Source organism: Pezoporus occidentalis, unplaced genomic scaffold (genome assembly GCF_034315485.1).
Source record: "Pezoporus occidentalis ecotype Australia unplaced genomic scaffold, CSIRO_AGI_Poc_V1 ctg7, whole genome shotgun sequence".
In the NCBI taxonomy this organism is placed as follows: Eukaryota; Metazoa; Chordata; class Aves; order Psittaciformes; family Psittacidae; genus Pezoporus; species Pezoporus occidentalis.
In genome coordinates this window covers 7,547,943-7,571,810 of record NW_026916052.1, presented here as the reverse complement: position 1 = coordinate 7,571,810, position 23,868 = coordinate 7,547,943, and the positions used below count along the sequence as shown (strand labels likewise).

General features: G+C 38.9%; 1 protein-coding gene across 2 annotated transcripts; it reads right to left on the bottom strand.

Annotated features, from left to right (window-relative positions):
- On the bottom strand, positions 1–23,868 carry LOC134175656 (plasminogen-like). 2 transcript variants are annotated; one of them, XM_062641854.1, is made up of 19 exons: positions 23,711–23,868; positions 20,811–20,946; positions 18,479–18,585; positions 14,913–15,027; positions 13,926–14,065; positions 13,218–13,338; positions 12,978–13,096; positions 11,955–12,117; positions 11,245–11,375; positions 10,321–10,486; positions 9,334–9,500; positions 8,325–8,473; positions 6,790–6,883; positions 5,131–5,251; positions 4,320–4,394; positions 3,815–3,955; positions 2,423–2,529; positions 1,455–1,600; positions 1–286 (listed from the first exon to the last, which is right to left on the bottom strand). In XM_062641854.1, exons 1-19 carry the CDS (start codon positions 23,757–23,759, stop codon positions 125–127), a joined length of 2,409 nt encoding a protein of 802 aa, XP_062497838.1. In that variant the 5' UTR covers positions 23,760–23,868; the 3' UTR covers positions 1–124. The 2 variants fall into 2 exon arrangements, with proteins under 2 accessions (XP_062497838.1, XP_062497839.1); XM_062641855.1 differs by having other exon boundaries at positions 13,218–13,335.

Here is a 23,868-nt window from a genome sequence, read left to right as displayed (position 1 = left end):
TTAAAATGGATGATCATATTTATTTTACTTTCTTATGAATGATTGTAGCTTTAATATTGCACTTGGAATCTTGTACGTCTAACGTGCATGCTGCTTTCCAGGAGAGGGAAGTCCATACACAGGATCAATTGCTTTCCATTACACTCTTAATCCAAGGAATATAAGTGGAAACCCTAACGTAAACACCAGGTTTCATGGGTTGAGCACAGCCAAGGCCCCAAGAGGTGACTCCATGTTGGACAAATTTATCTTGATCCAGACAGACTAGAGGTCCTCCACTGTCCCCCTAAACAGAGAAAGAAGAGGATGATTCCTTCATGGACAGACAGGAGGCACAGAGACAGAAGTACTTCTCACATGTAAGGACTGCACAAGTGATAAGAAAACACTGCAACCCTAGCTAGAGAAGAGCCATCTATGCATGTTGTTGTACACTTATGCAACATCATCTTTTCCTCCCACCCAGGTATTACGTTTAGTTTTGTAGAGATGAGATTTGGTTGGAAGGAATCTTGTTGCCCTCAGTAACTTAAACTGCACTTCCTCCCTCCCTCTCTTCTCTGAGGTATTCACAGTTTCCTGTTGTTACTAGATGATCCAAGACCAAGTGAATGCATGCCTTCAAGCCATGCAACTTAACACGAGTGCAGCTTGCCTGCCACAGTGCTTGTGCATAGGGTAGCTGCTGTGCTGGGGCAATGGCATTGACCTGTTGGCTGGGGAAGGCAGTCTGCTGTTTTCACACTTCTTTATAGAGTCATCTCTAGTATTTCAGGGAGGAAAGTTTCCATCTAGATTCAGTATGTTAAGTTTTCTAACCCCTTTCATTTAAAGAAACTGAAGAACCCAGTTTCAAATCCTAGAATTCTGAAGAAAGCCTTCATGCCACACTTGTGAGATGAGGTATTCCCAACCATATTCCTCCTTTTCAGCAAAAGCCAAGTCCAGCATTCATTTTGCCTCATCCAGTGTGATTTTCACAGGTACTGGCACTGACACTTGAAAGTTAGTACTTCTTTGGCCCCTGGTATCTCTCTGTATGGCATGGTCCAGTGCATTGTTCCTTGACTCCTAACTGAAATGTCTCAGGTTGTTAACTGAGCTACGTTGGATATTAGAGCTAGTCTAACTGAGGCAAGCAAAGTGCTCTTGTAAAAAAAGTCAGATTGTTAGTCATTCTAAGTTGGCTTCAATACACTTGCTCAGGCAGATGTGTATTACCATGTGCTCTGTAGTTCAGGCTTATCTGAAAAATGATCCTCCCCACTTCTGAGCCGCAGACAAGGGAGAAAGAGAGGAGCAGAATGTACTTGTCTACTTGCATTTTCCAGCTTGTATGCCACATGGTGTAGCATATCTGAAGTCCAGTTCTGAGCCTCTAAGGGCCAGAAAGCAAAGCACTATTTGATTTAAATGTGCTCACAAAGAACTGATGTGCTCACAGACTTTCTTACCTGGCAGCTATCTGTGCCACCATGAATATTACCAGCACAGAGCTCATGTTTTTTGACTCTACCGTTCAAAAATTCAGGGCGATTGCATATTTTATTCTCGATCACAGGGAAGCCAGTTTCCTTTAAGTAGCCATCACCACCAGTTCCTTTGAAAATAAAAACAAATCCAAATCACAATACATGACAAACTTAACATCTACACAAAACAAACATCAAGATATAGATAAGCAGTAAAATAAGCATAGTGTTTATGCATTGTGCATATACTTTTTACCCATAATATGGCAATATAGCAAAATCAGTAAGCATTATCAGTATTATAGTATTTGTCAGCCTCCACCATCCATCAAAGTCTGTGCTGCACTCATCGACCTTCCTGCTCCCACACTACATCCATATGTATCCAGTATCAACTGATATCTGTCGGAGTCATTAGCAAGCTATTTTATTTCTCTGTATCTGAGTTTATTTCTCTGTGGAAGAAGGGAGGTTTGAAGTAATCCATTGGGCAGAAACAAGGAGGCAGAGAAGGTACTGATGCCCTTATCAACCAAGACAGAGTGAGAGGTTTGAAAATGAAAGTTACATTTATATTTGTGTGAGATGTGAACCAGGCTGGTTGAGCAAACTTAGCTTCATGTGATTAAGAAACAGACTATGTCCAGAAAACCTTTCCACCTGACTTCGTAAAAGCCCACTTGGGGGAAAAGCAGAGTGGACTGAGAGGTAAGAGTTAGCAGGTTCTTATGTCTGATACTCCTCCTTTAATATTGTTTAGGGGGTTTCAGTTTGCATAGCTCAGAAAGATTTGGGAGAATCTCTACCAGAAGGAGACAGTGGAAAGAATGGCAGTACCTGATGAATTTTGATGAAATATTTATGCATGCAAACTTGTGAGGGGAGGTTTGGATACAAGTATGTAACAATCTCCAAACACAGGGCTTTCAGATGTGTTAATACTGTCTCACCCTTTGTATCTCCCCAGCCTGTCACGTAGCACTCCTCTCTTCCTCCTAACACAGCATTTTCTTTAGGCAAACAAACTGGGATTACATGATCATTAATAATTGCTGGGCTGAAAGAAACAAACAAAGAGACTCATACAGAAACAATCATTAGCATATTTCTCCCTGATAGCACCTTCAAGCTTCCAAAAAGATTTTATATACAGTCAGCCTTTTTTCCTTGAAATCCTGAGCTCCATAGAATCATAGAATCACAGAATGGTTTGGGTCAGAAAGGACCTTAAGATCATCTAGTTCCAACACCCCTGCCATGGGCAGGGACACCTCACCCTAGACCATGGTGCCCAAGGCTCTGTCCATCCTGGCCTTGAGCACTGTCAGGGATGGAGCATTAGACAGGTAAATTTTTTCTCCTGATGCACAAAACCTCTTTTGTTTTAGGCTCTAATCCCTCAGAACCCATGAAAGGGAAAGATCTGAAATGGAGAACAGTTAAAGGCTTGTGATACCAAACTTACTAACCTAAATGACTTTCATAGCCAAGAACACCTAATCACAAAATTACTTAGTGGTACGAATTAGTGGTATTTAACACATAGGTATCAGTTTGCTCTATCTGCATCCAGTCTGACTATCAATCACTTTCAAACTGGACACTTAGCACATAACAAAACCCAAGTCAGTCTGACTTGCCTTTGTACACAGCTAAGGCTAGGCTCAATTAATAAGACACATTAATTGTAACCCTGCATCTGTTCTGGACCTGCATTGCAGCCACAGAAATCAAAGCACAAGCACCATATATTCACATCTGCTTGCAGCTGTATGGAAGTATTTCTTTTGATTGCACATTGCCTCAGCAAGAGTCTCAGATGAATGGAAACAGATACAAGAAGGGACATACTGGGTATTGCATCAAATGTGCATTCTGTTTGCCTGCACACTGGACAGACTTGCTGGAAGAAGAAATGTTCCCACCACAGCATGGAAACTGTATGGTGGGATATCATGCTAATATTTCAGCTTTCAATCCTCATTACCTTATCAAGGTAAAAGCAGGTAGAAACAGAGCCTGAAAGCTCCTCTAGGCATTAACTTTTGCTACTCTGCTACCACTGCTTCACCTCTCAGCATATGGCACCCACTGCTTTGCCAGCCTGGGTCACTGTCCCTAGCCCTCCTCCCCTCCCAAGGCAGCCCTTTCCCTTTCTGAAGCCCTGCAGCTGAATCACCTTATTTTCCGCTGGAACTTCTGTAGAAAGGGAAAAAAGAGAGGGTCTTAAGTCACTGATTGAACACAGTGTGTACAGAAACACACATTTCCATAACACCAACAATGACTACTTAGTCAACTTGTCCCCTCAGAATGAAGGAATGCTTCAGGTGAAAGAGTACCTGCTCAATTTTAGTAGAGCAATGTCTGCCCTGTGTGGTTCCTTGAATAATTTCTCAACATCTCGTTTTTGGACTGATGTCTCCAATGCTCTTTCTCTGTGTAATCCAAGGTATACTTTATATGCAGATGGCCTCGAGGACCTATTGGAAATGATTGCACATGGTGAGCTGACAAAAAACACACCCAAGACATAGACCACTTAGAGGTTATTTGGTACCTTGCTCTGGCAAAGCCAGGAAAAAGAGACCATCATTGGCACAAACTTAATTTCTTAATCCCTATTATGGTCATGATGAAATAAAGTTGGCAAAAGTTGTCGCTATGTCTCTGTTTCTTCAGTCAAAACTCTGCTTTAATGAATGATGACTAAGCTTGCTTCAATTCTCAACTGCTGTAAGCTGAATTGAGAGACAGCTCTGGTTAGTTATTGACTCCATTTTGTTTCTCCTTTGATTTTCTACCTGGTGTAAAAAAATGCTGGTGCAGGCTATAACAGATACTTACTTTTCTAAGCAGTGAGCAGCAGTAAGAACCCACTGAGGGTCTATCAGAGTTCCTCCACAGAAATGCAGGCCAAAACTGGAATAGAGAAAAAAATAATGAAAAAGGCATTGGTTTAAGGTGGGACATTAATTCTACTGCAGTTCTTGAGGTAATCCTTCTAACATGTATGCCTTTACAAATTAAACGAACAATCTAAATGTTTATTAAGCATTTTCATTAAGAAACAGATTTGCTTGAACAATATTTGTTACAGTGATGGTAGTGTTGTGTGGATGTGTTTTGTAAGACCCTGTAGGAAAACACTTAGATCTTTGCTCTTAACCAGTATTTCTATTCATGGAAAACCTTATGTGCAGTGATGTATACCATGTTAGAGATTCTGACTTCTATCTAGCTGTGATCATAATCAGAAAGCTCTGCAACTGGCCTTGATTCCTAGTTTTTCTAATAACTTTGCAGTAAGATTTAACACTTATGTGGAAGGACTGATCAGGATCTGTACTAGCCATACTTCAAACTGTTGCTTCTACTCATAGGATACCATTTTTAACATAGAATATAGTGACAGATTTAAAATCATTCTGCCTTTCATTGAAAATAGCAGTTGTACTGATTCTATAGGTATTTATCGCAAACTGGAGCATTCTTGGTTGTCTAAATGATCTTCTTTATGATTAGCACACATAATATAGCCTTGAGCTATTTTTAAATTAATACCAAGTTTAGAATGCTGCAAACACAAACTATAACATCCTGTGACAGGCAAAGTTTCCTTGTGTGCAAAGTCTAATGTAATGAGGAATAGCTATACCTTGTCCGGAGACTGATTTGCCACGGCCAGGAGTGTGGATGCGAAATACACCCAGCAACAATCCTTTGAGCACACAGCTTTGGTCTGAACTTGGATTTTCCACACTCATACTGGGCAGGAGCTACAGGATAAGCAAACAAAACAAAAAAAATCACTATAAGGAACTTCAGTGTTTTCGTTGTACGCTCACTGTGAACTCAGAAAACTAGAACATGAACCTGCTAAATTTCTCACACCAGCTTTTGATTTGCTGCAGGCAATTATATACCATGCACCACCTATCTTTTATAAGGCTACCTTCATCTGGAATACGTAAGCACACCTGGCAATTTTTTTCTAACATAACCTTCTTAGTGGTCAGCAAATCACATGTGAGTAAATCCACAGTCAGACAGCAAAAAAAAAAATAAATAGAAGAGGAAAGAGAAGGAAACAGAGAGAGAAAAAATAAATTCTTCCAACTTCTTTAAATGGACCCTTACGGGTACCAGCGATGCAAAAACTACACTGACATCTGGTTTTAAATGAATCTTGGTGGTACAGCACATGAAATTCAACCACTGTCTGTGTGGAACAAAATTTTGTCCACTCTTATCTCAGGATCTTCAGATGTCTCTGAGTTATTAAGACCAGGTAGCTCTTATTTAGCCTTGGGAAACTGACTCTTATCAACAAAGAATTTAGAATTTGTTGTCAGCAAAAGGAACTAACTAATGAAACTGAAGACAAATCCCACGTTTTCTCTGTTATTTAGCTGAACATCTGAACAGAAAAAAGTATTAATTTTATAATAAATGGGGATCTTCAAATTGAGTACAATAACCATATGAAAATGCCATCTTTTAACTCTAAGGTCCCAGACCAACACTTTCAATGCAGTAGTTTTTTTACAGTTACAGTATGTACATGTTATAGAGCATCCTTCTTTTTCTTGTTCGCTTCATTTTAGGATTTTGATCAGAGCACATTTTCTGCTGCTGACAGCTGAGAGAATAGAGCTCCAAGGAAGTCGCCCTTTTTTTGAATGGGAACTACTCTCTTCCGTGCACAGTTTTTATTGCTGATGGACATGAAATCATTGTAAATGATTTTGAAATCATGTAAAATGCAACATCATTTGTTGCACCACCTCATTCAAAGTACTGAATGGCTTGATTACTAGTAACAAAGACAAAGGCATTTGGTTAAATATTTTGGGCCAGATGCACTTTTCAGATATCTGTTATGGTACAGTATCAGAGGAAGGGAAATCTGTTTTACATCCAGGACAGAACCAGAGCTACATGAGCAGGGGTAGCAAAAATTTTGCTGGGCTAAGAGCATTCCTTGTTCAGCCACATGCTAAACAAGGTTATTATGCCAGGTACACCAGGCAGGAGCATGGGCAATCTCCACAGGAACAACCCCAACTTGAAACACATGGCAAAACCTTCATGAGCTTCACTGCCTCCAGGTACATCTGGCCTCTGGGGCTTCCAAAGGAATCAGCACCATTCTTAAGACTTCAGACACAGATTTTGAGTGCCACTTCCCCACAGCCTTAATTTCCAATCTAAAGCTATTGCTTCAATCAGTCTTTCAGATTAATCACTGAATGTCCTCCATTTATCATAAAAAGTTATAGAAAAGAGAGACAGTAGTCTTTAAAACAATAATTACGGCACTTGGGAATGTCACAGTACTCCCAGGCTTTCCTTGGGTCTGTTGTGTAGCACCAAGGCCCATTCACATCTCCATCAGGATTCCTGCAATACTGTAACAAAGAATAAAACCACCAACTATTAACCAGGGGACAAAAAAGCCTACCAATATATGCTTAAAAATAAAATAAAATTAAATTTTGGAAATATTTTTTCTACTTCCTTTCTGATGATTTCCAATTTCTTTTGTGAAAATTTGTTTCATTTTTCCATTTGTTTTGTGAGTTTAGAAAAAGATAATAAAAATGGAACCTTTTCAACTGTCTTCACCTTGTAAGCTTCACTAGTGCAAGCTTGGACCTCTGAGCTCTCAAATAATAAGAGATCTTGATCTAGGATGGGATTTTCTAAGGTACTAAACTGTCTACTCCTGCTCCCACAGCAGATAGTAGGAGCAGCAGGGTCAGCCCTGAGGTCTTTTCACACCCACTCTGCTTGCATGGGTATTGTGTAAGCTTCTCTTGCATAACTTAGTGATGCTTATGAGTCCCAGAGGCAGGGGTGCAATGCTTTCCCTGACGTGGGGTGCCTGGTTAGCTGAATCTCTCTCTGTCTTACTGGCCACATTGACCAGTCTCTGCTCAGCACAGACACCCCACACAACTGCATGGTACCAGGTATTTTTCTGGTTCCTTTCCTTATTCTGAAATATAACCCATGTCTTAGGAGAAAATATTTGTTTCCTTTCCCAAGAGGTCCTGACAAATGTGAGAACCAAAAAGTTAACAACAAGCAGTTTTTCGGAGGCAGTTTCCCCAGTCTGAGCTGGAATTGAGTACAGGGTATATGATGCCATCAGAGGATTGACTAAAGCAAACTCTAAAATCATTTACCTGGAGAAAAACATAGTTCAAACTGGCAGCATCAAACAAGCTCATTATATTACATACAGAGCTTGCCATAAACCAGGCAAGTATTGTATATGGGGTGTTAAAAGTCTAGAGAACCAGCGATGAGTACCTGTGTTGGGACTATGCAGATGAAGGCTAGAGATGGCACATGACTTACAGGATGGGTCTGGTGCATGTATATCCTTGTATAATAGACTGCAAGAGAAGCTGGAGGGCTGGAGGGTGAATTAGTAGAGGATGGGGGCTGCAATCCATCAGCTATATATCTCAAGGAACTTGCACTGAATGTTGGATTCCTATCTCACTCACTGTTACTACTGAAACCTATGACCCCAAGTGCTCCTTCTGACAGAGGCAGCAGAGATGTTGCCCACAGACCAGGCTCAGTTAGTCCTCAGTAGCAAGATGAAGCAAGTGCTTATCTGAAGCCCCTTGTCTGGGGTGCAGAAATGTTCAACAGAGCTTCTCTCTGTCCCACAGAAGTACCGACTGCTCATGTCAACAAGAACTATCATGATCAGGTTCTTGGGCTGAGCTAAGGATAATAATTTACAAAGAGCTATCATGAAATTCTTGCTGAGGGACCGTGGAGATGACAGGCAAAGCTCAAAGGACAGCAAGTATTAAATGAACATCTGCTTACATTTTTATCCAGGCCTGCTCCTGGATGAGTCATGGGAGTGAAATAGTCATGGCTATGAGGTTTCTGAGAACTCCACTCTTGGCAAGTTCTGCCCCTTGCAGTTTTTGCCACTGTGCCACGATAATCTTTACCATCACCATGAATGCAATCTGTGAAGAAAAAGGAAAAGGAAATGATTGTTAGATGTGACCTAATGGACCACATCCATACTTGATGGTAATGAAGCAAAACTAAATGTGAAAAAACACTACCAGGACTTACTATGTATACAAGGAAAGAAGAACAACATAGTGACAATGATGGCTAACAATCACATTTTCATTTCTTTGTATTTTAAGCATTTCATTTTGAAAGTCAGAAATCAAAGAATCTTAGATTCAGTTCACACCTCTGACTCTAGAAGCAAGGACCACAAAGACCACGCACTCATAAAGTGTTTTCCTTACAGGCACTGCTATCTGTCCAAAGCCACATTTTATAGTAGGTAAAAAGCAGTGGTACATGTTCAGGCAGAATTAACCTTCTAACCCAAAGAACATGTTATAGCAAAAAAGGAAAAATTGAAGATCTCTAACATTCTACTGCATAACGAACTTGCATCTGAACTGAATTAAAAGAGCCAGCTGTTCTCTGGTGGGAAATATGAATGCATGGCCCAGGAAAAGACTTTTTTGGAATAGTTGCCAGCAAAATGCCATCACCTCTGCATTTGCTGTCATTGCTAGTAACCCTCCCACAGTAGTGTGGAGACTACAAGCCATCTGTTTCCTTGTGTTTCCAATATTGCCAGATGTAGCAGATGAAAGATGTGAGACTAGTTTAAAATCCCCCTGCTATAAAATTCTACAAGAAACTTCAGAAAATGAAGAGAGTGGATACAGTATTATATTAAGTTTCTAATTATCTAGAGTTTCTTGTGTTTCATCCTCATTAAATTCTTGGTGCCATTTCCATAAAAACCAGCTTGCTGGTTATGAGCATTTCTGGGGGAAGCTGAAAGCAGTCTCACCAGGATTTGGCTCCAGGGTTGTCTGAGGAGGTTTTGGTAAAGTCACTGATAGATGGTCATCGCACTTCTTCAGATCGCAATACTCCCATCTCACCCTGGGGTCAGTGGTGTAGCACCATGGGCGGCTATCGGCATCTGGGTTTCTGCAATAATTCTGCCTCAGGTCCCTACAAATGCACGCATATTATATTCCTATCTATGCCACTTCTCTGAGAACCTAAAAGAACGTTTTAAAAAGCAGGTGTGTTACAGAGTCAGCACTACCACGTGTCACATATGACATATGCGACAGAAATCCTTTTTTCAGCATAATCAAGAAACATATGCAGAATATTGAAATATACCAAATACTTATTTAGTGATTAATGCTTATAGTAGAATACTGTTTACAAATCCATATAAATAAATGCACATATGTATATTAAAGATGTAATCACTTCTGCTTTTTCAAATACATTCATAGAATCATAAAATCGACAAGGTGGGAAAGGACCTCCAAGATCATCAAGTCCAACCCATTACACCAGGGCTGCCAAGTCCACCACTAGCAGCTTTTAAGAAGAAACTGTTTTTTTTTAAAATAAATAAATAACTAATATTAGAATTAAGAAAATAACCCATTATTTCTTCAAAGCTCTAATGAATTGCAGAACAGGAAGCAAAGACTTGAACTCATGAATAAGATCATGTATAGACACAGTTCATTTTGGTATAAGGGAAAATTTACAATAATTCTTAATTCCTTTAAAAACAAGGTAGAAATACATAATTAATTAGTCTAAAGCATAATAGTGACAACTGTGGCTTGTTTCAAGATGAGGTTAACAGAAAATATTTCCATATTAAAAAGAGAAGTAAAGAAAGAGATTATTTTTATCAAGTATGCTCCCTTCCCAGCATTAAATCATTGTAATGAAAGGCGCTGCAAATCAAACCAAATTCATGAATACTCATCCGATGAAACATGGAAATGGGAAATACACATACGCATTTGGGAACTGCTCTGCTGTTTTGTTGTGTCGGTGCGGTGACATTGAGCTCCAGGCTTGACATTTCTTTCCCGTGAGAGTGAAAGAAGCTGTGCCACGGTAAGTCACACCATTGCCTTGATAGCATTCCTCAGTAATTTGGGCCTGCTCAGGCACATCAACAGCTGTAGTGAATAACAGAAACCAGTCTCTTGCATCTTAATATATTGACATTTACACATAAGCCTAGAAATCTAATATACAACAACAAGCCAGAGTATTTTGCTAACAACCGCAGCACGCTCTCTGTAACAGAATCCTTCTCAGATTGTAGATCAAAAGGAAGCTTTCCAAAATGCTTTTAAAAATTTAATGATGTGCTAGATTAAAAACACTTGTACATCAACTTTACTATCCTGCATGGGGGGTTATTTCAGCTAATGATGCAAATAGTTCACATATGGATCAAAACTTCTCCACAGCAAGGGAATGTCTGTGGCTTTGCCACAGTTGCATGTGTGGAACAAGCCTGCCTTGTGTAAGGAGAATTTTATTTTGGTTGGGTTTTTTTTGAGTCTTGTTTCAGTGCTCTGAAATCACCTTGGTTTTGCTATAAATTCCATTTTCAGGAGCTGGCATGTAACACTAATTAACTTTTCCATGGAGCATTTAAAAATTTACAAGTGGAGGGAATCACTACTTGGCAAAAGGAAAAGACCTCTGTTACTGCAATTGTTCTTTAGCTGGGTCAGTAGGTGACTTAAAATCTTCTGCACTTATCCACCAGACCGAACATTTCAGCCTGGGCTCTGTACCAGGCTCAGGAGTTCAACAGATTCATAGCAATACTGGGAGTGACAGCACTAATACAACTGAGCACCCAAGATTTTTACAAATATACCACGATGACCCTTCACTTCCAGATGTCTCCTATGGTTCTTACCAGGGGCCTCTGCCTCTGTCCCATCACAGCGGGGGATGGTGCAATATTCCCACCGAGCAGTTCTGTTGGTAGTGTAACACCATGGCATCTTCTCACCATCAGGATTTCTACAGTAGTTTTCCTCTAGGTTCCTGAAACAGGAAACTCAGCTAAGAAAAGCCACTCACGTCAACCTAGATTATGAACAACAGGAGAATGTACCTTGCTGTCTGGTTTACTGTTGTATTTACTGATGGGAAACTTCTGCTGTCATTTAGTGATGCCTTTTACTAGATGAATAATTGCAATGCACTAGTGTTTGGATGTGCTAAACCAGGCATCTGCTAGATTGCTAGATGAATTAGGAGCTTGTATTTCATGTTTGAGGCCAAGAGCAATGTGGCAGAAGCATAGGGTGAAATAATCTAGCCACATTATTGTAACTTTCTTACTCCACATTGCTTCACCTGAGCAAAATAAAGTAAAAGGATGAACTGGTGAACTGAAAAGGGAGAAAGTCAATCAAGCAGACCTTGAAGATCAGAACTGGGGAGACACTAGTATCCAGGAATGAAGAACTGAATAAAAAGAAATGTGCAAAAAATTGAAAAGATGGAATCCAACAGCTGATGGATGCTGATGCAACCAAAGAGCTTTGCAATATAGTTGAAGAAAAATCCTGTGCCTTGGTACTTCTCACGGACATTGAATAATAGAGAGGTTTCCCTTACTTGCAGGGATAGTTTTCAGGAGTGCGAGCATGTCTGTGAGGAGATTGAGAACTCCAGTGCTGACAGGTATTTCCCGATTCTGTAACAGATATTGTGCCTTGATAATCTTCTCCTCTTCCTGATAGACACTGACGCCCTGGTGCAGGAACCGGTGGGGGTGTTGCTGTTACAGAAAAAGAAACTGAAATTAAGCAGTGCCTTCTAGGCATGGTAAGAAACAAAAGCAAGACCATTTTGTGCTTCATAATTAGGTGGGCTTTTCAGCTGTAAATTTTAGAGACCAGAATGTTTGAAAAGCCCAAAAGGTAGAGAAAACACCTAAAAAATCTGAAGTTTTCTTTCTTCAACTTTAACATCTTCATGAGCACTCAGACTGTCAGAAGATTATTTGCATCTGCCCTTTTACAGCAGCCAGGATACAACACAGCCAACGCAACTGCTTACAGCCCCATCAGAACAAAGCCTAGAGCTAAAGTGGTAACACTGTGAAGAAAACTGGGGTGAAAGTGGCAGACACATGAGTGATAGGTACAGGTATAGGTGCAGGTATGAAAGAGATGTACTCTAACTGGTGAGAATTAAGGACAGCAAGGATGAGATCTGAGAAGCCCCAGGGAAAAATATCATGACCAGGACAGGTCTTCAGAGGAAAAGGAAATTGAGAAAGTGGAGAATGTAACTGGAAGAACAAAACAAAAGCCAAAAGATTTTTAGGAAGAGTGAAACTGTTGGACATAAAAAGAGGACATCAGAAGGAATACCAGAACCACTGAAATGACTGGTCGTGGTAAAACACATCAAGGGAAATGCGCTCCAGTCAGAACCATTAGATTATGGCAGAAATGTCTGGCCTCAGAACAGTGATCAGATGTTAATTTCAAGATTATTTATTTTTTTTTCTTTCAGATAGAAGTCTGAACTCTTTTATTCTTTCCTTCGTCTTTGGAACTTCTATTTGTTCTAGCTCTTTGCACCAAGCTGCCTAAATGTCCTTTTATCTACAAGTCTAGAAGCCAGACTCACTGCAACGAGGAATGTTGCAATATTCCCAGCGTTTAGTTGGGCTGGTAGTGAAACACCAGGGCCGAGGTTCACCGTCGGGATTACGGCAGTAGTTCATCTTCAGATCCTTCTCTGGAAAACTGAACCAGAAAACAATTGTTTTAAAATGTCAATAATGTCTGTAACAATTGTCCTGTCTGGGGAACGGTGGTCTTCATGCCACCATTGACAATAAACAACCTATCACAGAGTCTGACTCACTTTTCTGGGAGGTATCCATGTGAGTGAGGTTGCTGTGAGTCCCAGCGCTGGCATTCAAGCCCAGACATTGTTGTTGCAACTACTCCATGGTAGTTTTCTCCACTGCAGTGCATACACTCTACTGTAGGAACAAGGTGCAGTGAGGACAAGAGAGACAGAAAGTCCTTAGGGAACTGGTGCAGAAACACTCAACTCACATGAAGCTCAAGACCTTTACTAGAGCACAAGGCTGAAGGACAGGGCTTTTTTTGGAAAGTACAAGCTTATTTTTCATGGTGAGATAACTTCAACTAATTGATTATATTTATAGCATTCCATTAAAAAATGAAAGCCAACATATATAGACTATACTTCTTAATAGGGCTAAATTAAAGTTATTAAGCTATAATTGAAAATCTGTGCTTTGCTGCTGTCATGTTTTATTGAGTTTTGCACTATCAACTGCTGTTTGGTTCAATCTTAGGATTAAGAAATGTGAATACAGTCATATACCATTTTTTAGCTAAGAAAAAAATTAAAAAGACTGTATAGATGTTCTGGGGGTCTCTTGATATCTCCCTTGTTGGTGTTGAAAATGTCTTTGGAAAGTTTCAGGTTGAACTAAAATCAATTTTGGAACAAATAATTAAAAATAAAAATATCTGAATAATTTTATATTCTTGAACACACCTTCCAAAAAGGGAAAGAAATCAGTATGTGTATCCTGACCTTCACACTCTGGAACATTACAGTAGTCAAATCTGGTAGCAGGATCTGTCGTGTAACACCAGGGTCCCTTTTCATCATTATCAGGATTTCTGCAGTAGTTTTCCTCCAGTCCAGCACTGGGATATTTTTCAGGTGTGTAACTGGAACAGAATTTAAATGGGATTAAGGAATAAGGAAAGCGTCCCAGTTGTTCAGCTGAGGACTCTAAAACTGAAATCTTTATCTGAGGACCATTCTGTAGATGTTGTTCATTAGATATCTCCTAAATGCTACTGTGTGCCATTGCTGAAGGGTTAGTCATGCTATAGCTATAGATGTCAGGAAATATGCTTCCTCTAAGGCCAGTCATGTCTTTAATACTTGAGTATTACAGCATAATATGAGCATACTGGAGTATTAATATTTTAACACTCCACATACTCAGTTTCCAGGAATTTTTGCTTCAGCTGAAGTACCATGTAGCATGTAGAGAAAAGTCTCCTCTAGGTCATGTTCCCTGGGATGTGCAATGACAAGATACTTGCTGTAATGTGAAAGTCCTCTGTAACCTGAATTGTATGCCTTCTCAATAGGAGGTTACTAAATAACCCCAGTTGGATGTTTTTCATTATATACGGGAAACGCTACCCTGACAGCTGTCTGTAGGTTCACTGATAAAATGGTGTACCTCTGTCTCAGGTGCTGCATAATATACCTTTAGCCAAGAGAAGTTCTTGCTCTGGTGAGATTAATGGAAAATTCTAATTTCAGCAGAACGCTTCCCTGTCTAGTGTTTTGCTCATGTAAGGACCACAAAATTTAAATGCAACTGCCAAGACTGACAATGTCCCTATTGATCATTTAACTCCTATTGCAGGTCTCTGAGTTACCACTCAGATCAGAGAATGATCTTATTCTAGATAAGTGTAGAAAAATATTTTGTAAGAAGACTTTGAACATCAAGCAAATTACTTATAAAATATATAAACATATATGAAAAGTCCTTACTTTGGCTTATGGGGGGCATTATCAGCCCACTTCTGGCATGGTACACCTTTCTGAGTTTTTGCTTCTGTTCCTCTGTAATCCACTCCTTTTCCTTCCTTGCATTCCAGAAGATAAACTGAAATGTTTAATTAATGTTTAATTAATCAGTATCATGGCATGTACATTGTATTTTAGTACATAAAAAATCCATTTTCATACTAATATATTTAAATACATTTGGTCATATTTTGACTTTCTTATGCAGTAAAAAATAGACAGCAGATGACATAATTTCATTAACATTCACCATGTGATAAATGAGATTTAATTAATGAAAGATATTCTAAAGCAATGACTTTCTGCTGCACCAGATAAAATAGAAGGTGTATATTATATATGTTTTTATATTCTTAGATTTTGGAAATTAATAGCACCCTAATGAAAAAAAGGAATAAAAGAATTAGTAATGAAATCCTGTCTTTATATAAGCCAAGGGGAATTTTAACACTGAATAAGCCCAGGGTTTGTATCAGTTGCCTTATAAACATTAAATTGTTTTAAATTACTAATAATTAAACTAAATGAGAACTCAAAGCTCGATGTTGTTAAATTTTTTCCCAGGAGGAGGGAGCAACGACACCACCATTGCAGCCTTAAAGGGTTTCCTGGGAGGACTGAACAGTCAGTTTTCCCAGCAAAGAGCTGGTTACTGCAAGGGGAGAGCAGGGTTGCAAGGGGCAGCTCTGCCAAAAGCACAGTGGAAAGAAATCAGATCTTGGCATGTTCCCTCAGAGCTTCTGTATCTGCAGTTTAGGGACAGCCACTATCAGGCAATGTGTCCTCTGGCTTGGAAAACTAAGCAGGAAACTTATTTAGTATTTCTCTATGCACAGGATATATTTCATCAGCCAGTTCCTCTTTCATAGCTGCAATGAAACAATCTGTATTTTAGGTTGTGACCTGCCTTGTCTCAATGTCTTTAAATAGTGTCCAAATCAGATACTTGTGAGAGCTGTTTTGCATGTTTCTCTCAGTATCAAAGTAGTATCAAAGCTAACATACAAGCAGAAGATTAATATAAATCTGGGGAAATAATACCATTTTACACAGATCTGTCTTGTCAAAATTGAAAAGAACTAACATTTGAACCTGAAATAAGATTCAGCTCTCCTGTGGACTGACAGGTAGTTTAGATCAGGATTTATAGTTGTACCTTTAGAAACATCTTTATTTCAATGTATATATATAGGCAAGTTAACTGTAGAAAATTTAGTTGAAAGCCTTTTGAATCCCTCAATTTTGCAATAAATTAGCATTAAACCCCTCAATAACTGCATATTGAATCAGTCAAGAGCTGACTCTTTATTGTTTGCATAAACTTTTGACCATTTATATAACCTTTAGGCTTTTTTTCTGTCTGATGACAAATAACTGACTTTGATCCCCAAACTCAAACCATGTCCCTTGAGTTAACTATTTACAGTTTTGTGGATAAGAATTCCCAAATGCTAGCTTTAATTCTCATTACTTTTTTCTATAAGTTAGAGAAGGTTAACTTTCCCTTTTATAGCACATACCATAGAAAAATAATTAAAAGTGTGAATTTTATATTAATAATCATCCATTTCTTTGAATGCAATCTTAAAGAGCAATTAGATCTCATTAAGTAATTGCTTCAACTGAAAAAATTATGTTGGTTTCAGCAATAGTATTGCAAAAGCATCTGGGCACGTGAAAGGAATTTCCTTGAAGTATCAGGACAGCAGCAACTGCTGGAGACAGTGATGTGATCTGACTAGGTAAAAGGTGTGTTTTCCATTCTGTTCTGTAAGAATTGCTTAAATGGATACTATCACTAAAAGGGACAGATAATAATCTCTGGATATTGCAGAACTCTCATCCAGGTTGTAACCTCAGCAAATCCAAGGGATGCCTCAAAAATAAACCAGAATCACATTTTAGCTCCTAATCACAGTATTAAAGCAAAATCAGTAAGGATTATTTACATGGAAGTTATTTGTTGACTTTGCTACTTGCCAATTGATTCATTCAGTTTTCCTTCTACAATGGGAATTGCTAAAAAGATTTCTTAGCATTACTTAATCATGATTCAGGGGTATTACCACCAGCTTCTGGATGTAATATAAATATGTCCAAAACATTAAATTATTTATCAGTTATATATATATATATATACAAAGGAAGCTGGCTAAAGGCTTCAGAAAATTTCAGGCTGCAAAGGACCATCAGTGGTCTTTGGTCCAAAACTTCATAAAAAGCACAGCCAGCTTTTGAGATGGATGTGGCCACTTAGGGATTTGTCCAGTCAATATCTGCAAGGGTGGAAGATCTGCAGCCTGTCTGGGCAATGTAGTGCTTACCCACCCTCCCTGTGAAAAATTATTTTCCTTATATCCACAATGTCTGAACAAAATGTCATTTGGATTCTCAGCTGCAAATTGAGCTAAAGCTATTGAACTACTACATAAAATCTTGCAGTGCCATACGCATAACATTATCTTATCCTACAAGTCTCTGCAGGTCAACAGAGAAGTCAGGATGCAGTTTCCTGATGATCATGAGTATTTACAGTAGAGTTACTGTGATTCTTGACTTTTGGTTGGAACTGGCGTATGGAAATCACTGCATGATTTGCATGATGTGGCAACTGAGAACCTGGTTTATTTTTTCCTTTTCATGCACTTTTCTTTGTTGAAGGAGATCACCTTCTTGGTGGATACTATAGTTTCCAATTTCTGAATATTCTCAAATATATTAATACTTTTTTTAAAGTTACAAATAAGCAAGTGATGAAAGGCAGTGCTCACTAATCATTTAAGACAGGACAGTAGTAATTCTGTTCAAAGATTACCCCATTATCTTACATCTCAATGATCATTAAGGAGATTCTTTCTCCCATATGTATTACTGAAGCCGGAGAACAATACAATGAAACTTAAATTACATAAAAAATAAACCATATTCCTTCTTCCCTGCATATAACAAAAGCTCTGTGATTGATTATGTAATTCAGAATTGGTCTTAAAACAGTTTTTTATCTGCATCTGTCATAATGTGATAGTTTTTTAAGAGATGATGAAAAATTGCATCATTGCCATTCTTTAGAGACAGAATTCCTATTTTCAGAAAGAATAGATCAAATACATTTTAATCAAATAATTCTCATCTACTACAAAAGTGATCCGAAATAAAGCATGTGCAACAAATTAAGTACCCCCAGCAGATATAGAGAAGATGCCTTAGGTTATTGACTGGTTTATAAGGAGAGAAGGCACCCTTTAGCATCTCCATTACTCCCAGCATCTTCTCTGTTCCTGAGCAACAGTGCTCTTTTCTGCCTGTGGATCCTAGGATCTAGGGAGCAGGAAAGATGCTAGAGCACTGATCTGCTGCTCTAGATGGTACTGCTGCTATACTAGCAATGTGGTAAAACCCAGGCATTAGGTATGGGCTGACCCATCCACTTCATCTCACCCAGTGAAGGCTTAGCTCTCATACAATAGCATATGTGAGTCCCACTGGAAAACGTATTTCAGTGAAATAGTATAAAAAGGACATAGACATACCTCTTTTTTCATAAAGAACTGCATTTGTTCTTCTGAATAGCACTGCTGTTTTGGTGTTCTCAGCCAGCGTCAAACACTGTTGGTCTTTACTGGTGAATAAGAAGGCCCTATTGAAATCAAAAGAAGAAAGCAATGAAGAAACAATAGCCAAATGTGTGTAGTATTTTCCTGAACACCTTCTCTAATATTCACTTATAATTTCAGTAAGCACTGCTCTTTAGTGATACTCAACATTGAGTGTTGCTTCACAAATCTCTCATTTTAGCAATGACTTTGACTCCTAAGTCTTCATATCAAGCTTAGACTGAAAGAGAGCTACATGAACAAATTATGACAAGGGGTAAAAAAGGAGGTTTACAATGTGTCAGAGACTCCAAAGAACATGCTGAAGAGGATATATGCACAAGGGACCTTGACCTTATTTAAAAAAAAATGGTCATTCAATGAGTAAGACATTTTGCAGTATTCATCAGTTACCAAGAAACAGGTAAAACACACAAGCGAGGACCTTATATTACCTTGTGGTGACTGTTCTGAGTCATCACACGTGAAGCAAGGTAAGCACTTTGGAAAATGCTTACATTTGTCTTTTCAGCAAATGCCTAGTCTGTAAGTCTATGAAACTGGAGCAGATGGTATAACCTTTACAACAGCATCTAAGGAAGACTCCTGGCAGGCTAAGCAATTTCTACAGCTGGCTTTTCTGAAGCTAAAAAAAGGTCAATAGCAACATAACATTCAGTAAGTAGGTCTGTATTGGGAAAGCAAATACTGACAAAGCCCGTTCTGCAGCCTTGCCACCAACAGTCATGTCCCAGCGTGCCTGTACTTCTAAGTTCACACAGCCTCTCCCTAAAGGAGACGGATCACATCTGGACTTACCACTGGCAACCACGTCCATGAGTTTTCTGGGGAGTGCTGGTTGTCCTGGGTCAAAACTATGCTGGGTACAGTTCCCCCTAGTCGAAGCCCAGTCCCTCAGTAATGTTACATTTATAAGCAGGGGTGTAGTTAACAAGTATGGTCCAGCACATTGCTAAGGTAAAATAACAAGTCTGAAGTATTGATCTGAACTTGAACTGAAGCATTAATGTGAAAGTGTTGCAGTGCTGGCCTGACCTTAAAGCTCTGCCTAACATTGACCTTTCTTCCCCTAGATCCTCCCCTGCCAGATAACATCTGTCCTTTACTGATTGTAATAGATCTCACATAATTAATTAGGCAAGCAAGGACAAAACATCCTGATGTTATTTCAGTGTCAGGTGATGGTAGTCTCAGACCTGAGGCAGAGGCTATGGAATGATACTGTGTCTGAATATGGCTGGAAAGCGAACAATAATACTTGCAAACTGTAAGTATATAATCTTAATACACAGGCCTGTCCTCTCTGCCTTCTTCCCCTTGTTCCTGAGCCAAGTACAACTGAAGCTCTGCCCTCTCTTTGTGGTTTTCAGAGAGGGGAGTCAGATCAAAGAGACATGTGATCAAAGTCAGCAACCCCCTGTCACCCTTCAGGGTTACACTTCTTTGAAATAAGCATCGTTTTCTCCTTTGATTTAAAACACAAAGTTACAAAACATTTAAAAACTCAGCACCAGGGATACTCCTGATGGAGAACCAAGTGCTCGAAACAGCCCTGCAGACAATCAGTATGCTGAGTTCAAAAGGTATACTTCAGTAGTGGTAGATCAAGAACTCATGAAGACTGCCTCCCACCACAGTAACAAATGTCTCTCCTCATTACTCCAGTTTCCTATTGTACTGCTGAAGCCCCTGGTTTTGGTACAGAAGCCATAGGCTTAAAGCAATAGGCTCTCCTGAGGCAGGAGAGTGAGCAAAGGCTTGTGGTACAGACTGGAAATAGGTTTTAGGATCATTAAGGTTTCCCAAAGTAAATAAAAGTTACGTAAGCTCACATTCTAGCAAAATTCAGAATAATAGATGTATCTGCAAGATAATAGGAATTGCAATGAACATAAGGAATACCATGATTACTGTCCTAAATTTCCAAGAAATTATGACTCTTTACTGCAAAAAAAGTGCAAGAAACTTGATAAAACCATGTCAAGATGGTGTTCGGTGTGCCAAGCTGTGCACCAAGATATCATAATATTTTCCAATAAAAATTCAGCATAATTTTCTTAGGTTTTCTATTTCTGCTGTCTTCATCCATATGTCCCAGGTATTCAGTTTCTATACATCTTCTGTTTTTCCAACAAACCTCAGACACATAGTCCTAAGAAATCCCTCAAAAGTTCAGACTGCTGATAAATAAGGCAGACTACTCCATCATCTGCAATGGAAGATATGTATGGGGACCAGTGAAAATTACCTGCAAGTAAATTTAGTTTCAGTTTCACATTGTTCCGCACATTCTTCATTACTATTTGTCTTATAAATTTGTTTCCTTGGGTTAAGCAGCCAAGCTCCCTCTGTTTTCACATAGCTGTCTAGTATGCTTCCTTGCACTGAAAGGAAAAAAAGAGAGAAAGAGGTGAAAGTGCAAATGATTCAAACTTTCACATTAAATTGTCACCTAGTTGAGTAATATCATCATTTAGTTGCTGGAATAATTGGGTTAATGGTGACAAAATATGACTAGGAAGCACTCACTTCCTATTACGTACGGTAGCGTTACTGAAAACCCGGTGCAAAAGCAGGACAGAGAAGCGGCTTGAACAATGCTCTGTATCATTCTAAAAGTCATGTTATAAGTTGCACAGTCCTACAATATAAAGTGATGGGAACAGAGATAATGACCCAAGGAGTGAAAAAAGTGAGGTATTTCAGAAAGAAAACATTGGTTGCCTATACTTTGGAGAAAGTGGAAAAATGGGACTTAAGAAGGACATGAAACAATGATTGTCCATTTCTGATATCTACCCATATAGAATGACCTCAGGTATCATTAGCCAAGCTGTAACTGCCTCTTTTCAAAATGCTCTTGCTTTTGCAAGAAACAAGCCATTCTCAACCACTGGGGTTATCACTGTGCTCATCTTCAGTGTATAGTTTTTGTAGTAACTCTGTATTGAACTTCATTTATAATGCCTGTTTTAATACATAGCTTCACCCAGTTCCTGAATAAAAGACACACAGGGTATGAACCAGACACTGGCTTTCCCCTACATGCATAACAGCCACACTGAAGAGGACTTATTCTTTCTTCATGCTTTTCTGATTCTCCTTTCTCAGCCATAGCTCACTGACAGCAAGGGGGACAGAAAGCAGCCTTGTCCCACTCAGACCCACATCCTGTAACTGAGGGGCTCCATGGGACATTACTGAAGTGTCTTTCAGGTTTAGGAAGTCAACTACTCTTCCCTTTCCTGAGTAATAGTCTTCTGTGGTGTGAAGCAGGCTTATATGCCTCCTGGTACAGTCAAATTCCATCACCTGATTGCTAGCTCAGCCTCCACTTGAGTATTTTCTTTAAGATCATTTTGCACCTACAAGATAGAACTGATAAAATAGGCACAAAAGTCAAATTATGCTTCCTCTCCTAGCACTTCAAACCCAGAGAAATTACTGTTTGTTTTTTTTTCCTGCATGTAGACTAGGGAAGATTTTGAACCCAAAGACTGAAAGTTCAAAAGTCTGCATGAAAGAAAAGCATGGCTGCTAAAAAAAAAAGATAAAGTGAAAAAGTATACAATAAATTTTCATGTGACAAGCACAGGAGTCCCTGGGTCCATTAGTTATTTCAAAAAAAAAGTGACATTAAGAAGAAATGAGTTTTGAGAGAAAATATTAAACTAGGTTAGAACAATATCATGGGGATGCTGCAATGCTTTCCACAAGGACAAGAAATACAAGTAAAGAATTCCTATTATGATGCAGCTTCCATGCAACCTTAAATTCTGTTCTGTTTTGACACTTTACAATAATATTGTCATTATAATTATAGCGTTTGATTTTTAAAATATTGACAGGGTCATAACTGATTTGCGTCATAAAAATATTCCCCCCCCCACCTTCTGTTGTAATTCCGTGTCAGGGGATAGTACTCTAAGAACAAAATGAAAACATATACAAACTGAATAAAAACACTTTATATTTTCTTTCTAATATTTTCCCTATGTCTAAGGAATTTTTCAGTGTTTGAAAGATATATTACTGCCTTATTCAGAAATTAAATATTTTCCACTATTTGATAAAAGATTTGCAGACAAAAACAGTCTTGCAGACAAAAGGCCAAATCCTGTATTTTCCTCCACCATATAAAATTCTTACTTATTTGAGAAGTGTATTTGATTTCAATGAGGCTGGTTTTCTGCAAAAATAAAGCTTAGAAATTAGAATTTAAATTAAGATGACGATTCTTTACATTAAATAATATCTAGAATTATTTATGCTGGGGCATGTTAAATGCTCATGCATTTTTTGTGAGGGGGTTATATGTGTTGGTACATTCACAAGTGTATTTTTAACTTTTAATACAACAGCTTGTGTAGTAATACAAAAGACCTGAAAAAAAATGTGACATCTGAATCCCATCGCTCATTGAATTTTAAAGTTTTCAGAACAGAGAATATTTATTTGAGATTTCTGTAAGAGTTACAATCTAGTAACCCCAAAAAGATATATGCAAAGAGCCTTACTCAATTCTTGCGTGTTACAAGTTATTTGTACGGTCTTCTGCAAAAATAGCATTGCAGCACCAAAAATACTGCAGGAAATATTGTTGACCAGATTTGGGCCTACCTACCACCTAGAATTAAAAATTTCCTGTTAGGATTGTGGCTATGAAAAAAACTGAAACTAGTATGTAGAGCAATTTTTCCTTTTCTTTGTAATTTTGTTTTTAACAACGCATTTACAAATTTTAAACCAATCAAAATAAGGATCACACTTCTTGGCAATAACAGTGAAAAGAAACAACCCTATGATAAAAGGCTCTTGAAATAAGAGACAGACATGTCTTTGTAGGAAGCCTTTGATAGGCTGATTTCCAAGCATGCCCCCATTTCTGGCAGTGGGACATGTCTGCAGGGAGCCATTAGCTCCCCATGCAGACACCAAGGCTGTTGCTCCTCTGATGTCTCTAACAAACACAACGCTGGAGCAGCCACAGCTCTAACTTTGCTCAACAGCAACTCTCTCTGGCCAGGAAGACCTAAATCCATCACTGTCCAGGTCAGTGGTGACACAGAGATTTGGGGACCTACCTTCCACAAATGCAAGCATGTGGCCCCCATCTCACCTGACCAAGCAGAAGGCAAAGACTCTTACCTGAGCTGAGCAAGAAAAGAAAGAGAAAAGCAGCTTTGCTAATCCCCATTTTGGCCCAGTTGGCGGGTGCTGGAAGTTGTGTGTGTCGATGCACAAAGTTTTATTGACTCGCACTGCAGTGAGGCAGCATCAAACAAACAAGGCAAGTAGATGAAGTT